The sequence below is a fragment of the Eschrichtius robustus genome, chromosome 17, assembly GCF_028021215.1.
Source record: "Eschrichtius robustus isolate mEscRob2 chromosome 17, mEscRob2.pri, whole genome shotgun sequence".
Taxonomy (NCBI): domain Eukaryota; kingdom Metazoa; phylum Chordata; class Mammalia; order Artiodactyla; family Eschrichtiidae; genus Eschrichtius; species Eschrichtius robustus.
In genome coordinates this window covers 45,234,041-45,251,854 of record NC_090840.1, presented here as the reverse complement: position 1 = coordinate 45,251,854, position 17,814 = coordinate 45,234,041, and the positions used below count along the sequence as shown (strand labels likewise).

General features: G+C 37.6%; 1 protein-coding gene across 1 annotated transcript in view; it reads right to left on the bottom strand.

Moving 5' to 3' along the window:
• Nucleotides 1–76: 76 nt before the first annotated feature.
• Nucleotides 77–17,814, bottom strand: part of INTS8 (integrator complex subunit 8) — a 47,112-nt gene continuing 29,374 nt past the window's right edge. Inside the window, exons 16-27 of the mRNA XM_068525843.1 lie at nucleotides 17,473–17,594; nucleotides 12,493–12,677; nucleotides 12,017–12,050; nucleotides 11,302–11,358; nucleotides 11,154–11,215; nucleotides 8,622–8,740; nucleotides 7,141–7,244; nucleotides 6,081–6,131; nucleotides 4,376–4,449; nucleotides 4,231–4,295; nucleotides 4,023–4,066; nucleotides 77–277 (exon numbers count right to left, since the gene is read on the bottom strand). Coding sequence (XP_068381944.1) covers nucleotides 161–277; nucleotides 4,023–4,066; nucleotides 4,231–4,295; nucleotides 4,376–4,449; nucleotides 6,081–6,131; nucleotides 7,141–7,244; nucleotides 8,622–8,740; nucleotides 11,154–11,215; nucleotides 11,302–11,358; nucleotides 12,017–12,050; nucleotides 12,493–12,677; nucleotides 17,473–17,594 — 1,034 coding nt within the window. The 3' untranslated portion in view covers nucleotides 77–160. The remainder of the gene's footprint in view (nucleotides 278–4,022; nucleotides 4,067–4,230; nucleotides 4,296–4,375; nucleotides 4,450–6,080; nucleotides 6,132–7,140; nucleotides 7,245–8,621; nucleotides 8,741–11,153; nucleotides 11,216–11,301; nucleotides 11,359–12,016; nucleotides 12,051–12,492; nucleotides 12,678–17,472; nucleotides 17,595–17,814) is intronic.

The following is a 17,814-nucleotide window of genomic DNA, read 5'->3' as shown; positions in this document are numbered from 1 at the left end:
GTAGAGTTTTTGTTTTTAAACTAATATGTTTCAGTATTTTGTCTGAAAAGAAAACGCCACTAAATATGTAAATATGTATTATATAAACTTAATCTTTTAATACTGTTTATTTTTAGCCCATTGTTTAAAAAATAAAAGGTAAAAAATTTTAACTAACTGCTTAAAAGTAAAGTTTTGCCATTGCTTGAAGAAACTTTTTTTTCCTTCTCTGCGCTGCCAGCTGTAACACTTCTTCTGGGTTGCTTGCGTTCAATTCTGTCTGGCCGATGGCTTTGATCTTCCAAAACAGAAAAGTGATGTTATTAGAGGTCTGGTCAAAAACAAAGTTTTGCTAGTATACAAAATATAAAACTACCTACTTGCTAACAATGATAAACTGAACCTCTAATTGTAGATGCTAAGAGGTGTAGAAGAAATTAACATAAAGACTGACTGGAGCCACTCAATTACTGAACCATAGGTTGTGGAATTATCTTCAGTAACATTAAGTAAATTTATTTGACTAAAAATACCAGTAAAGGGACTTCCCTGGTGGTCCAGTGGCTAAGACTCCATGCTCCCAATGCAGGGGGCCCAGGTTCGATTCCCTGGTCAGGGAACTAGATCCCACATGCTGCAACTAAAGATCCCACATGCTGCACCTAAGACCTGGTGCAGCCAAATAAATAAATTAAATATTTTTAGAAAAACAGTAAATAAACTCTACATGTAATCTGACACATTTTTACAATTAAGGCTCCTACAAAATAACTTGAAATATCAAAATTCATGTTTCAGGGCTTCACTTTTTTAATATGTAAAAAATATCTAGTTTGCTCAGCACTATATAATACATAGTGACCCTTCTTTTTCATGATTAGAAATACTTGAGCCTGATAAAAATCCATAATAGTATTCTGCCATGGAGTGTTTTGTGAGAGCATGTTTTAGGACCTTAAAATTACCTTTTGTTTAAAAAAGTTCCTATATATATATATATTTTTTTTTTTTTTTTTTTTTTTTTAAACAACAGAGACTATTCTGATAGGTAGCTTGAAGGGAGCTAAGACTATCCAGAAATGATCATCAGTTAGGTTCGCGGGTAGGAGGAATTGCGGATGATGCCATTTCAATATGAAAGAATACATGTGGAAAAACCTAGTAGTGGGGTATAACTAAAGAGTTATTTCAAACAAAGTATCCTGAAGACGACTGGCTATAAAAGTTCAAAGTATAAGGCAGAAATTGGAATAGGAGCCAGATATTTGAGAGAAATAACACATCCTAGGTGGGTAGTGGTCAAAACCATGAGTGGATGAGGTTACCTAGGGAGAATGTAGGGCAATCAGAAAATACCCAAGGACTAACTTCTTGGGAAAACCAAGTTTAAGGGGTAGACAGAGGGAAATACCCACAAAGAAGAAAAGGCAGAAGAGTCAGGGAGAAGAAATGAGTAAAAATGCCAGGGAAGCCAAAGGAATAAAGAATTTCAAGAAGGAAGGCGTGTAAACAACAGGATAAAGACTGAAAAGTATTCACTGGCTTTGGCATTTGGTGACCCTTGAGAACAGTTAAAGAGTGGGGACGGCAGAAGTCAAATTGTATTGGGTCAAAGAGCTTTAAAAAACTAGGCAGAGAAGGGATGAGAGAGAGGTGGAGAGTACAGTCAAGAGAAGTTTTCTATTAAGGATGAAATAGTTTACAGGTATGGGAGGGGTTGACAGTATAGGAGAGGAGGTAACTAACTGAAAGGGACAGAATCACTGAAAGGATAGAATCAAAAGCATAAAAACTTGTCTTCATCAAGGAGTAGCATAAGCTTTTACTGACTAAAAGCGTGGACTTAACAATGAATACAGTTGTCAATTATTTTGAAGGTGGAAAGCAGGGACCTGAAACAGGAATGTGCAGCTGGCACTCAGGGGGCCACAACTCCCAAGACTACAACTTTCACAAGGATGGGGGCTGAATCAGTCTTTTTTTCTGGTCTACTCCAAACAGACAAGGAAGTTACTGAAAATGGAAAAGAGAGAGAGGACAGGGGCTTAATAGGGTGAAAGTCTAAAATATTCCCTAAAAAAGAATGCAGACCACTGACCACTGGCAGGTAAACAAAAGAAATGAGTGGCCAGCTAAGGTTGGAGGCCATGGTTTGGTAGTGGCACAAGTTTATACAGTTGTAGGATTATTTCCAACAGAACTCAGTGGCTCAGGGAAAAAAAAGCATAAATTTTTGAACTGATTCAGGGTTGGGACTTTTCCAGATGAAGCAAAAGACAAAAAAGCAAAGATGCTGAAAATATTAATCAGAGTAGTCCCGACAGTCAACCATAGATAGAAGGGGATCCCAAATCTGGTTTATAATCAGAACTACCTGGGAAAACTTAAAAATTGGATCCCAGGGTCTCATCTCAAATCAAATGAATCAGTATCTCTGAGAGTACACAGGCCAGTATTTGCTGTACTCAAGGTCAGTAGGAAAGGAACGGAAGTTGGAAAAGGGCTGACAGACTGGGGAAAACTTGGTCATGAACTTGAACGTGTCACTGATCATGAGGAACATGGGAGCCCGGAAGTAAGAAAGGGATAGATTACTGGCACAGAGATCTTTTTTTTTTTTTTTTTTTTTTAATTAATTAATTAATTTATGGCTGTGTTGTGTCTTCGTTTCTGTGCGAGGGCTTTCTCTAGTTGTGGCAAGCGGGGGCCACTCTTCATCGCGGTGCGCGGGCCTCTCACTATCGTGGCCTCTCTTGTTGCGGAGCACAGGCTCCAGACGCGCAGGCTCAGTAGTTGTGGCTCACGGGCCCAGTTGCTCCGCAGCATGTGGGATCTTCCCAGACCAGGGCTCGAACCCGTGTCCCCTGCATTGGCAGACGGATTCCCAACCACTGCGCCACCAGGGAAGCCCTGGCACAGAGATCTTATGTAGAGCAATTCTGACAAAAATGCCTGGCCGTGGGTGGCTGATGAAGAGTAAAGGTAATAATGGAACCTGGAGTGCCAGGGTTGTTGGATAAGTTGATCACATGTCTTTTGATGCATGTAGAGGAACAGCCAGGTAGTTGTTTAGATGAGCTAGTGAGGTAGGTGTAAGCTACCAAGGAGAAAGGGCTTAAAAAATGATACAAGTAGAGATAGTCTAGAAACGCCATCAGGGAACTGGGAAATTTTCAGCATTGCCTTCCAGCCCTGGATAAGTTGGAAATGGGAGAATGAGTAGTCTCCAATTAAGTGGAACTGGCACCATATTCTTTTTCCTTTCTCTTTTTTTTTTTTTTGAAAGATGCTGTTGTTATTCTGTTTCCTCTAAATAATGGCCATACAATTTAGTCCAAGTACAAAGCTTTAAAGGACACTTAATATAACAGCATATACTTTTATTAATGAGTGAAAGAGCAAAGAGGAAACATATATGGTAACAGTGACACAGCAAATGTTAGGGTAGTAAAAATGACCATGAATTTGTAATGTTTTGGTTTATAAGTCAAATTTAAATAAATAATTCATCCATCCAGTAACTACTGAGCATCTGTTATTTGCCAGGCACCATTCTAGGTATCAACTGTGACAAAACCAATTCCTACCCTCATGGGGAAACAGCCAATAAATAAGTAAATATACAGTATGTCAGTTGTAGGTAAGTGCTATGGAGACAAGATTTAAAAGGGAAATGAGAATTAAGAGTATTGAAGGGAAAGGGGGGAGAGACATTGCTATTTTATAAGATGGTCAGGAAAGGACAATTACTTCTTAAGAAGGTGACATTTGAGAAGAGACCTGAGGGAAGTTAAAAGAACGTTCCTGAAAGAGAAAATTTCACAGGCCATTTGGTAGTGAATGTTCTTGGCATGTTCAAAGAACAGTAGGGGTATTGGTGTAGGAGAAGTTAGCAAGGGAGAGTGGAATGAATAGCTAGAGGTCAAGTCACATGCGGCCTTGCAGGCCATTGTAAGGACTTTGATGCTGTATGAGACAGGAAATAGTTTAGTATTAGGGAAATTAAGCACATCATTGAAGAATCAAGGCATAAAATAACTTACCGCAATTTGTCTTTTATCTGTTTCTCCTCTTTTGTGATGAAGATCTAAATGAATCAGTTAAGAATAATAAATTTGATACTATTAAATATCATGATAGATTCTCAACTGTTCTTTGTTTTTTATTTAGAAAATATACAATATTAAGCACTTCTTTAATTTACAGAAATGAATTGTTCTAACATCACACACATATGTTGATGAAGGATACAAGTCAAGTATTCCAAAATGGTAACATCCCATATGTAGTCATAGTAGGAGTCCATAGCATCATGACTGAAAAACAGAACTCAGTTACTTCCTCTTTCTTAAGCAGAAAAATTTCAACTTCATTTTATTTCAAAAACCATTCATACCTGTTTTGTTCCTGCAGTGATTTAAAGGCTGTTTTGTAGTCAATCTCTCTGAGGAACTGACATAAAATTGCCACCTACATAAAAAAAAGAATTGAAAATGGTTTCATGTAACTAGTATCAACAATGACTACTGGTTTTGGAGGGGTAATTTTTAATGATTCTCATGTCAAGAGTACATTATTTAATATAAGAGGCCTTGCAGATCAGGCTGAGTGGATCAGCTCATATGTATGGAATCCATCCAATTTTAATTGTAAAAAATCCTTACACAAGTGTCTGTCTGCCCAATATTTTCTTCCCCAGTGACCTAAATCATAAATTTTTAGAGCTTTACCTGAATGAGAAGCTGGCAAAAAGCCAGTTTAGAAAACTGAAGGAAATGGAAAACTGCCAAACATAAGTGTCAAACATTCAAGGACATATAGAACGTCCAATTAAACCTTTCACAGCTGACAAGTACAGAAGCTCATTTTGGCAAAATGTAGGCCAGTCTGCTTAACATAGAAAACAGATCCATTTCAGTCAGGTATGTAGGTCATAATGCTGATCTCTTTTTTAAATATTTAAAGATTTTTAAATTGATTCTTATTCACATACCATAATGTAAACCCTCTTAGAGTATAAAATTCAGTGGTTTTTAGAATACTCACAAAATTGTACAACCATCACTGCTTTTAAGTCTAAAACATTTCATTACCTGCCCCCCGCAAAAAAACAAAAAGCTCCATACCCATTAGTAGTCAGTCTCCATTCCTCCCCTACCTCTCCACCCCGCAGTCTCTGGCAACCACTAATCTACATTCTGACTCTATAGATTTGCCTATTCTGGACATTCCAAATGAATGAAATCATACAATACAAAGCCTTTTGTATCTGGCTTTTTTTTACTCAACATAAAACTTCCAGGATTCGTCCCTGTTGTAGCATATATCAGTACTTCACTCCTTTTTATGGCTGAATAATATTCCATTGTGTATATGTGTGTATATATATATATATATATATACATATATATACACACACACACACACACATACATATACACACACACACACCAAATCTTGTTTATCTATTCATCAGCTGATGAACATTTGGGTTGTTTCCACTTTTTGGCTATTATGAATAATGCTGCTATAAACATTTCACGTACAAATTCTTCTGTGGACATATGTTTTCACTTTTCTTGGTTATATACCCAGGAGTGTAACTGCTGGGTCATATGGTAGGTAATTCAATGTTTAACTTCTTGAGCAAGCACCAAATTGTTTTCCAAAGAGGTTGCCCCATTTTATATTCCTACCAGCAACATATGAGGTTCTAATTTCTCCACATCTTCACCAGTACTTGTTACTATCTTTCAGTTACAGCCTCCTTGTGAGTGTGAAGTGATATCTCATTGTGGTGCTTACATCTCCCTAATGATTAATGTACATATCTCCTTTTAAATATAAGAAAACATACTTGAGAATGCTTTTTCCATTTATAAAGTTCAAAGACCAATGTCTTCTAACTCATACTTTCATTTTAGTTAAAATTCTGTAAACTATTTAAAAAAAATTTGAAGAACATGCAAATTCTTAAATACCATAAATTTAAGCAATTATGATATGGAAAATAAAAGCTACTTCCCAGTCCAGTGCCTTATATTTATTATAAACTCTAATATTGATGAAAACAGACCAGCATCATAATATTATAAACTAACCTGTGTGTGGCAATTCAGCAAAGAACAGCACTTTATCATTCGTTTTATTACCTACAAAAACAAAATTCTGGTTATTTTCAAAAACTAGTTAATGTCAATTGTAACAAATGTACCACTCTAATGTGGGATGTCAATCGTGAAGTAGGTTGTATGTGTACAGGGACAGCAGGTACATGAAAACTCTGTATTTTGCACTCAATTTTGCTATAAATCTAAAACTGCTCCAAAAAATAGAACTTTAAGTTAAAAAAAATCTAGTTATTAAAAAATTTTAAATCTTATTTCAAAAACCATTATTGTAAATATTAAAAAATGCCATTTATTAAATTATGATATTGGTGGCCAAAACCAGAGGAAAGGGTAATGCATATTGAGAGAAAATGAACAAAATTTGAGATGTAGGAGGCAGAATCAATATGCCTTGAAGGCTGAATAGATGTTGGTGGGAGGGTTAGTAAAGAAAAGAGGATGACACTCAGGATTTATGCTTAGTCAACTCAAAGGACTAAACAAAGGTGACTGCTATTTCAGTGGGGTCTTCTGTTTTTGTTTTTGTTTTGATGTGGGAAGGTCATCAGGAGGAGAGACTGGTAAAGTAAGACGCTGAATCAGGGGACTTCCCTGGTGGTCCAGTGGGTAAGACTCCGCGCTCCCAATGCAGGGGGCCCGGGTTCGATCCCTGGTTAGGGAACTAGATCCCACACGCATGCTGCCAACTAAGAAAGAGTTCGCATGCCGCAACTAAGAGCCTGTATGCTGCAGCAAAGAGCCCGCAAGCCACAACTAAGACCTGGAGCAGCCAAATAAATAAATAAATACTAAAAAAAAAAAAAAAGATGCTGAATCAGTTTTGGACAGGTTGAGTTTGAGGTGTTTTTGGGAAATCAAAGCAGCAATAGCTGTGGGCACTGGAAATATGGAGAGCAATCTGGTCTAGAGCAATCAATTTGGGAGTTAACACCACATACATGGAAATGAATAAGCTCATGCAAAAAGAGGCCCAGGAAGAAGAACATTTAAAGACAGACAAGAAGAAAGCAAGCCCGCAAAAACAACCTACCTGGTCTGTATAAACATCTGGGGGCACAGCCTTATTAAAGAAATCAGAACACACAGCTCCTGCCTGGAGGTAATAGTGAAGAGCTGCCGAATACTGATTTGTTGCTTGAAGTAGAAAACAGAGATAAAGAATTACCTGCCATTAAATACACAGCTGGAAAAACAGGACCTCTTTTGTGAAGAGTCAGGTATTACTTCATGTTTGACAAAAGCAGATTCAAACCACAGACCTAGGGATAACACTTCGCCAGGCCAACAATGAGAAAAATTGGCTTTATTTTTTCAACCACTTTAAAGTAGTTGTATAATAGAGTCTTTCCTTCTAAAACTGATTAGCCAAATATTTAGCTCAGATTCCTTGTCAAACTTACTGGTACAGAATTTAGTATTTGGAGGTATTTATTTCCCAAATGACTATACTAGAAACAGACCTTATTTTTCTGAGGCAGTTTAGAATCAGAAAATCTATTCTGAATAAAGATATTAAGATCCTGATAATAAATTCTTTGCAGGGCTGGGGTAAAAATGAGCATTAAAATTGGCAAGTATTTATTTCAAAAATAATCCAGGAGAGAGTAGGATGATGTAGGTGAGGGTACACATGAAATGAGACTGGCCATGAGTTAATTACTGTTAAAGCTGGGTGGCACCAAACTATTATCTATAAAATAAATAAGCTACAAGGATGTATTGTACAACACAAGGAATACAGCCAGTATTTTGTAGTGACTATAAATGGAATATAACCTTTAAAAACTGTGAACCACTATGTTGTAAACCTGTAACTTATGTAATATTGCACATCAACTATACTTCAATTTAAAAAATGAAAAAAATAAAAATGACTTAAGGCTGCTTGCAATAAGTCACTTAAAAAAAAAAAGCTGGGTAGCAGACACAGGAGGTACATGGGGGTTCATTATACTATTCTCTCTACTCTTACATTGTGAACTTTCTCTTTAAAAAAATCAACTCCTAAAAAAGTGACCCAGAAATGACACCAGTCAGAACTTTAATTTGATCTGTATAGTAATAGAAATATTAGAAATTCCCTATCATGTTGGAAAATCTATCACATACAACGGGGGGGAAAAATTAGGAATCTATTTTCAAGAATGCAAATAATTATCAAGAGTGCATGGACATATTTTAGAACCTTTAAAGAGCAATTCTGTAAACTAAACTTTAACCTCTTTCCTTAAGAATGTTTTACCAACTTTTTAGATGACCATTTACTATTTAAAAAAAACAGAAAAAAAGTAGTCAACATAAAACCAAAAGCATCTGAATCAAAGTCTCAGAAAAATGCATACATATAACAATAAAAGTTACTTTCAATTTTACCTAGGAAGAAGAGTTAGAGAATGTCAAAAACAAGACTTAAGTTTAATAAAGTATTGTAATAACAAGTGTAATATATTTATTTTCACTTCTAAAACTGCTACAAAAACAAAACACAAAGCAACCATACATCTCACTTACCAAAATAAATGTCTGCCTGAATAATTAACCAGGAATGGTTGTTTGGGTTTATACTGAGGGCATACCGAACTAGCTCTTTCACTGTGATAGCCACGGCTTCAAAGTCCACGCACTGGAGGCTATATGAAAGACAATAAACATAATCTCTATTTTAAGAGTCAACTTCAAATTCCATACACACATTTATTAAAAAACAAAAAGACTTAGTCAAAATGTAGGTGATCATCAATACAATGCTAAATATTACTAGGAGTAAATATTTTAAAACTATCAAAACAACTAAATCTGAGGAAGTGTGATCAGCTAACCTTTTATAAGGGGCTGAAAACAATCTGATTTTTGATTCCTTTTTTTCCCCAAAATGCCAAAGAAGGCCACTCTAAAAAGTATCTTTAAATATTCGACAATATAATGCGCAAAAAAGGTCGTAGGATAAAACCCTGTCTCCACTTTTTATGCACAATTTACAGGTAACAAAATTATAAAGAGACAGACTCATAAAAATTTTCCAAATGATTTTTAAGTTCTGTTATCTAGAGGAAGCTACAGAAAATAAGGGCTCAAACACTAACAGTACTGCTACGTGGCCTTAAATTCACCTTGTGGTTTCTTGTAAGGGTTAACTAACTCCTCTGGATTAGATGTTTCACCGGGTTGGGGCGAGCTGTGGCAAGGGTATCACTGCAGCGCATTTGGAAGCAATGAAGAATCCAAAAAAGAGTACGGAAGGGGGCCAGCTGCTCTGAGCCTAGTTAAGCCTGAAAGTCCTGAGATGCAGAATTAGGAGGTAGAACTGTGAGGATAAGGCCAAGCCAGCACCCAAGAAACACGCTGACAGCCCCTACAGCGAGACCCAGCGGGGGAGAACAGGCTTTGGCTTCAGAAACACACCGAGACTCAAGTCCTGGCTCTATCATCTAACAACGTTGGACAAAGTACTCCTGTTGCCCTGAGGGGTTAGATTTTACCATAACTCACCACTGTTCCCAGTACAGTGGGAAAGTATTGTGGTGCCATTAGTAAATACCCAACTGTTGATTTACAACTAATTTATTTACAATTATTTAAATGAGTTACACTGGTTTATGTTTCCTAGAAATTATAAAATGTTAAGTCTAAGAATTCTATCTACATATCAAACAATCAATTTTAAAATAGTAATACTTAATCCATGCCATCCTCACACTATTCTTGGAGTCAATAAAGACTCCTGCTCAAGAGAAATATCTTTTCTGGTCAAACATTTAGTCACATTTTATTTTCTCTGGGTTAACTTACATTAAAATAATTTTATCATGAAAATAATAGTTAAGCCTACTATGTGGCAGCCCTTATTCTAAACACCTAGCTTAGAAAGTTTATTATTTAATCCTCACAAGGTAGGTACTATTCTTATACCCGTTTTACAGATGAGGAAACTGGCACAGAAAGCAACTAACCCAAGGTCATATACCTGAGAAGTGGAGAGGCCGGGACTCAATCTCTGAGTCTGGCTGAGAATCTCTATGATAAACCATTCTTTTGCCCCATTTATAAACACACACTGAAAAAAATCAATCATTAGTTTACAGTCTAAACTTAGGCCAAAGAAGTAACACCAAAGAGGTATTACAACCATCAATTAAAAAGGCAAAATGACCTCTACCTGATTCTTGGATTGCTATCTAACATACCAAATTTTATGTAAAAATCTGCAGTTATTTGCTTCAGGAAGCATAGTGCTTCTGTGGGAACTAAAGCTCAGTAAGCAGAGGAAAGGGTCACTCACCCACTTTAGACTCTCCAAAACCCTGTCAGAGAGAGAACAGCTTCCAATCTCTAAGACTGAGACAGAAGCAAATTGCTCTCATTCTACTGCCTGCTTACCTACCTACTACCATCTTTTCTTCTTCAAAAATGCCACTAAAAGCAATAAAATAAGGCCTAGATCTGCCCTTCAGGCAAAAAGAAGATGATTGGCGGGGAAGGGAGAAAAGGAAAAGTAACTTTTGTGAGGAAACAAATGGACTCTCTTGAATGAGAAGTTGCTATGTGTGGGAAGAGAAAAATATAAATGGTTTCTTTTCCAGAAAAGGAACCTTTTCTTCTTCCCGCCCAAAATTCCCCCATCCTCTTACTGTGATTCTCAGGTGATGAAAGTTAAGAGAGAAGATTTCTTAAATTACTTAAAGGACTTCTTAAGGCAACTAAAAAGGGTTGGGAACCTCTGACAATCACTGTTAGAAAAACCTGATAGAAAGTCATTCTTTCATTAGCCTCAATTTTCTAATTCTACTACTGACAAGGAATCAGGACTACTGAGAGACTGTCTAGGTTCTACTTAAGGCTAGTATACCTTAGCTCTTACTTAGTTATGCCTTATCCATAATTTTTAGGAAGATTATTACTGTTAATAGAGAAACATGAAGTTGGCTATAGAGTCCTAACAAATTGCAGCCTTTTCATCAAATTATTCAAGGTTATCTATATCAGTCAGGATGGTTTCTAAATATATAAACAATTTAATAAAATGTAAGCTATAATACTTCTTACTTGGGGATGGAGGATGGCCAGATAGAAATGTGTTCAGCTGTAATATCATTCACAATGTCCTCCTTATTTTAAAAAAAAAAAAAAAAAAGCATGATTTAAAAGGAAATTTCTTCCAAAGATTTTTTAGATGAAATTATAAAATACTTACCCGAACATTGTGAAGTTTCACAAAGAGTGATAAAATAATAGTCAAAACCAACGGTTCCTATGAGAAAGAAAACACAGTATCCTTAAATATTATATATATTTTAATATTTCTCCCATCAACCTCAAGGATACCAAGTATTTTCCTTCAAAAGATTCTTATGGTTTTTAAAATTACCACCTGCTTTAGTTTACAGCACACTAAAGATCAACTTTATTTTTAATCTCATGAAAGAAATGACAACACACAATTTACACAAAAATGACCAAATTTAGGTGTCTGTCCTCACATCTTTTGAAATTGAGTAAATAGACCTCTCTCCAACTAGTACTTCCAGCTACCTCTAGAAAAAGTTGACTTTTTATTCCTTAAAATAATATTTAAAGGATGGAATTTAAAGAGTGGAATCTATGTCCAATAAATAAATATGACATTAATCCTATCAAGAGAAATTAAAGTTAGGCTTCACCCATCTAGCCCTATTATGAAGAATTCTTTACAGTTTAAAAAACACCTGTTCTATTCACTAAAACATGGTAAGGTAAATGCAAAACAAACTTCTCCATTCAGACTATCCCATCCTCAAAAAAACGATCACTGAAGATAAAAAGCACATTAACAGATTACTTAAATAATCAGCATTTAAACACTCAATATTCTTTCATCATATTCTACAGAAATCAGCAATAGTAATTAGATCAACTTTTATAAAGCTTACCCGTAATTTTTTGATAAAAGAAAGCAGTTCACTCCTACAAAAAACACAAATTGTGTATATACATTTAATATCAGAAATTAAAAATAAAAACAAGAAAGTAAATTATACATGAAGGTTTATTCCTAACTTTCCAGTCCTGCATGTATAAAAGAGTATAATATTCTACTGTCGTACTAACCTAATAAAATGTCTTTCCTGTTTTAATCACATGAGACATCTTCAGTACTATCCAACCAAAACTGTTGATTTTGAACTCAGGTTTGATTATATTAAATGATTAATAAGTAGTCTCTTAAAGTAACATATAAACAAGGTATTTCCTAAGGTGGCCATATCAGACAAGTCCATCGGAGATCAGCACCACAGAATTCTTACATTGTCCATCTTTATGATACCCAAGGATAATGGTAGATGTTCTTACAACAGTACAAATAGTATAAATAAATAACTAAAAAAACAAACTGATAGAAACATACCGATACATTATACCTAATGTAGACTCCCTCTGCTTTATTAAACTAATTCTGCCATCATTTCCTCGTTTGTGTTGACTGGACACACTACAGATCTGAACAACAACTTCCCAAAGGTCTTTAGCAGTCCGTCTACTTTCTTTAGGGCCTGGAAGTTCTTTGCATGTAGCTGCTAAAAGCTGTCCAAGCTATAACATGAAAAACAGACAGAAAATACACAAAAGATAATCTGTAATGTCATACATGCTATTATCTATTACTGAGGAACATCTGAAGAAAGATAAATAACTGCCTACACATACGAAGCACAGGTATCTTATGCTGTGCCTTCTATCCAAGCACTGAGGAATTGAGAGCTCACTGTCTACTGACAGATCTGAATCCAATCTGGGAAGGGGATCCTCTGGTTCCGCCACATTATAAACTTCCTTGTTTCTAAACAATTACAGTCTAATGAGAATAAAACTGAGACAATGCAAAGAGGTATGTGACCTATTAAGTGGGAAAAAACAAAACAGTTAAATACACATAGTATGATCCCAGCTTAAAAAAAAAAAAGCCCGTAATGGAACATATACACTACAATGTTAACTGTAAAAGTCCAGAGACGAGACTAAAATAGGGGTTAAATTTCACTCACACACACAATTTTTTTTTAAATTTTAATGAAAAAAACGAGGAAAAAATATGGACATTGAAGTTGGCAGAATAAAGGAACAAGATCTAGAGCAACTTTTCTCTAAGAAAAATGATAGCAACTGGGGATGGAGCTACTGCTGATGTGAGGAGGTAGAATTAAGGAAGGACAGATTACTGGAAGTGACTGATCTGAATAAAGGCAGCCTTCAGGACCAAAGGTATAGGAAGGACCCAGAAATAAAGAATGGAAGGGCTGGGCTTCCCTGGTGGCGCAGTGGTTGAGAATCTGCCTGCCAATGCAGGGGACACGGGTTCGAACCCTGGTCCGGGAAGATCCCACATGCCGCGGAGCAACTAGGCCCGTGAGCCACAATTACTGAGCCTGCGCGTCCGGAGCCTGTGCTCCGCAACAAGAGAGGCCGCGATAATGAGAGGCCCCGCGCACCGCGATGAAGAGGGGCCCCCACTTGCCGCAACTAGAGAAAGCCCTCGCACAGAAACGAAGACCCAACACAGCCATAAATAAATAAAATAAATAAAATAGTGTTTAAAAAAAAAAAAAAGAATGGAAGGGCTGAAAGCAAAAGGCAGAGAAAAGACAGGCCCAAAATGTAGAGAAAGAAATAGGCTTATATGCCAAATCCAGCACGTCTTTCCCTCTATAATTTAAGCAAGAGAGGGCCCCTCTATCCTTTGTTTTTAGTAATTCTTTTTTTTTTTTTTAAAGGAATTCCTTTATTTTTATTATTTATTTATTTTTAGCTGTGTTGGGTCTTCGTTTCTGTGCAAGGGCTTTCTCCAGTTGCGGCAAGCGGGGGCCGCTCTTCATCGCGGTGCGCGGGCCTCTCTCTATCGCGGCCTCTGTTGTTGCGGAGCACAGGCTCCAGACGCGCAGAGCTCAGTAGTTGTGGCTCACGGATCTAGTTGCTCCGCGGCATGTGGGATCTTCCCAGAGCAGGGCTCGAACCCGCGTCCCCTGCATTGGCAAGCTGACGCTCAACCACTGCGCCACCAGGGAAGCCCTTTAGTAATTCTTATACATCATTTCTCTTTAGAGGGTAAAGCAGCCAACAATAATTCATGTCCATCAGGAATCCCCAGTTCCGACTGGACCTAGAAAAGGTTCATAATGGGGTCCCACTGCTTAAAAAAAGAGGCAGGATTATGACAAAGGTGAAAACAGTGCTTTTCCCCCAAATTTCAAACATAGAAAAGTTGAAAGTACAGTTCAATAAATACCTGAACACTTGACTTAATTTACAAGAATTCTGGTGCTTCCTAAAGCTAGTGAAAATGGTGTTAAAAACCCTAGCTAGGGGGCTTCCCTGGTGGCGCAGTGGTTGAGAATCTGCCTGCCAATGCAGGGGACACGGGTTCGAGCCCTGGTCTGGGAGGATCCCACATGCCGTGGAGCAGCTGGGCCCGTAAGCCACAACTACTGAGCCTGCGCGTCTGGAGCCTGTGCCCCGCAGCAGGAGAGGCCGCGGTGGTGAGAAGCCAGCGCACCGCGATGAAGAGTGGCCCCCGCTTGCCACAACTAGAGAAAGCCCTCGCATAGAAACGAAGACCCAACACAGCCAAAAAAATTAAATAAATAAATAAATAAATTTTTTTAAAAAGGAGGAAATTATGTTCTCTGACTCCAAAAAAAAAAAACCCTAGCTAGACTATGTGAATGGAAATCAAGGGTCCCTGATCTAGGAGGACATTTCATCCTGCGTGCCTACTGCACATACTCTTCTCTAACAACTAGGATCACAATATACACAAGTTATTTACTGCAGTTCTCAATTTCATTTTCTGTTGTCAGAGATCACATGCTTGGCTGAAGGTTACTACATTAAGCAAGTAAATTCACTTAAAAGTAGGAATTTTCAGAGGTATTAGGCCCCAAGTCAGTTGAATTCCACAAACATTCTTGAGCATCTCCTATGTGCTGGGTATCAAGCAAAGCACTGAAAATATGAAAATTAACTGTCCTCAAGAAGCTCACTGATTTACGGGGAAGACAGACAGGTGAACAAATAATTTACTATACAGTATAAGTGCAACAAAAGAAATATGTCCACAGCACAACAGTACAGAAGTAACAAGAACAGCAAGTTTGCGAAGAAAAGAATTATGGAAAGCTTCAAAGAAACTACACAAACAGGCAAAAGTGGGAAGAGCATCTCGGCCAAATGAACAAACAGCACACAGAAGTGCAAAAGTGCGGAAGCCTGAGAAAGCACTGTATGTACAAGGGCCGTGAGCACTCCGGCACCACAGACAGAGCTGGCATGACAGGGAGGGAGAAGGAGAAGCTCCCACACCTTAAAAGGCCTTGCAGGCCATGGCAAAAGCCATGGTCTTTGTCTTAACCATTATGACTGTTGGCACCAACCTCTCCTCCTCCTCCCACTAGCTAGTCTCTCATAAGCCAAGTGCCCATAAATGCTGTACATTTTCCAATATACTACACTACCTCCCATACTGATCCAAGGGAGAGGCTGGACTGTTTTTATTATTTCAAAAGGTCATATTTAGTCACATGCTTAAGATTTTTTCCTTTCCTTTTTCCATTCCTAAGAGAATGGAAAATAAAATTGATTAAAGATCACTTAATATTTCACTACCCAGGGATAATGACTGTTAATATCCGTCCAGACTCTTCCCTAAGCATCTGTATATATATTCCACACCAAATTCAAAGTTTGAAAGCTGCTCTAAATTGTGTAATTTTTAATACCTAATCCCTTACTCTAGACTTCTCAATTTGATTACTTTCTCCTCTACATTAACAAGGGAACAAGGGGCCAACTAGGGAAGGAGACACACAAAACCCTAATCCAGATGAGACGATGAGATGCCTCAGTGGCCCCTGCAGCAAGGTCACCTCATACCCTTCCTCCTCTGCGGCCAGATCAAGGGGAAGTGCAGGAAGCAGTGAGCTAACCTAGCCCAAGGTTAGGCAACCTACAACACAATACCCCGTGCCCTTCCACACTGCAGGCCCTCAAACATGCGGCCAGGCTTCCTGGTGCACAGCTCCACAGAATTCACAGCTAAGAGAAGCAAAGAGAAAAGCTACTGCACTGTCATAATACTAAGCAACGAGCTACCGTTCCAAGTGGAAACGATAATCTTGAAACGAAACAGTCGTCTCATCTGAGAGTTTACTAAAGACAAGAGACTGCTGGGCATAATCAGACAAATACCCTAGATATTAGGAACTCCTATCTCAGAAAGTTCACTAAAAAACCAGATATAATCCAATGTCTGAAATTCCAAAGAGAAGGATGACTCAAGTATGACAAATTTTTATGAACGACCATAAAGAAAACAAAAAGGAGGAAAAAAACAAAAGAAATCAGTAAGTCTTCAAAGGGTTGAAGTGAAATGAGCTCAGTTTTTTAAAGGCCATACATGAAATAAGGAGGAAGAAACAAATAACCAAAGGCAAACGTAAAAACTAGTACAGTGTTGCAAGGTTTCCAGATAACCATCCATTTAAGGGACTGTGTACTGAAGATGAGATGATGGCAGGTAAGAACAAAAGGTAACACAAGCATTAAGAAAAGAGTAAGGAAATCTGAAGGACCAAACATATACAAAAAAGTGGTAAACCATGAATTTTTTTTTTTTTTTAACTACAAGACCAAAAAGGGAGAAAAGTTCACTGCTTATTCAGGGTAAACATAATATTAACACATGAAAGAAAGAATCTTAGGGAAGACCTCCTGTCTCTCTTTATTTTTGATGTTTTCTCCACCCAGAAGCATTTTCAGTCGTGCAGGATAGGTGTAATTAAGAAAGGAGAATAAACAAACAACATACCATCAATTCACTGAATGAACTGTTTCATATGGAAATAATCACTAATAACAAACATGTAGCCTAATAAGAATCAGGTATCAACTTGGAGAGTTTAACAGGCTTTGAAGAAGGGTAAAGTGCTCAAATGGAAAAATGGGTGCAGCTCACCCCTAACGGCCCCCCGAGTCCAACCCAGCTAGACCCGGGTATTCCAGAGCTGAAACCGGGGTTTGACTACATCAATCAAAGCAAGAAAAGCTGACTAACTTCTCACTAGTTTAGGATTATACCAAAATGTTGTCTATTAACGAAATAATTTTTGCTTGCATTCTTATAACTATAGGGTAGAAGAAAAAAATATTAGAGAGGGCAAACTCAAGTGCCTGAATTATCAAAAACTATACTTTTACCTACAAACCAACAAGCATCTGTCCAAACTTAGACTGAATCTTAGAAACTGGACAAGCTCCCTAAGTAGTACAGATCTAGAGAAACTGGTCCAATAATCCCAGCCTAATAACCCTTTTATTTAGATTAAACATGAATTACCTTTACATATGGATTACTCTGAAGCAGAAATGCAGGAACCTGCAGGGTAAGGTATTCATTTTCCCTCCAGTTTAACATAAAAGCAACACACTCCTCGGCAATAACCTGACGAAGAGGAATATCTAAACAGCAAAGAAGAAAGTAGTTGGAGTTACCGTCATAACACTAAAAGAACAAAGCATGGGGCTTCCCTGGCAGTCCAGTGGTTACGATGCTGTGCTATCACTGCAGAGGGTGCAGGTTTGATCCCTGGTAAGGGAACTCAGATCCTGCAAGCCGTGCAGTGGGGTGTGGCAATCAATCAATCAATAAATAACAAAGCAAATAGTTGCTCAGATTCCA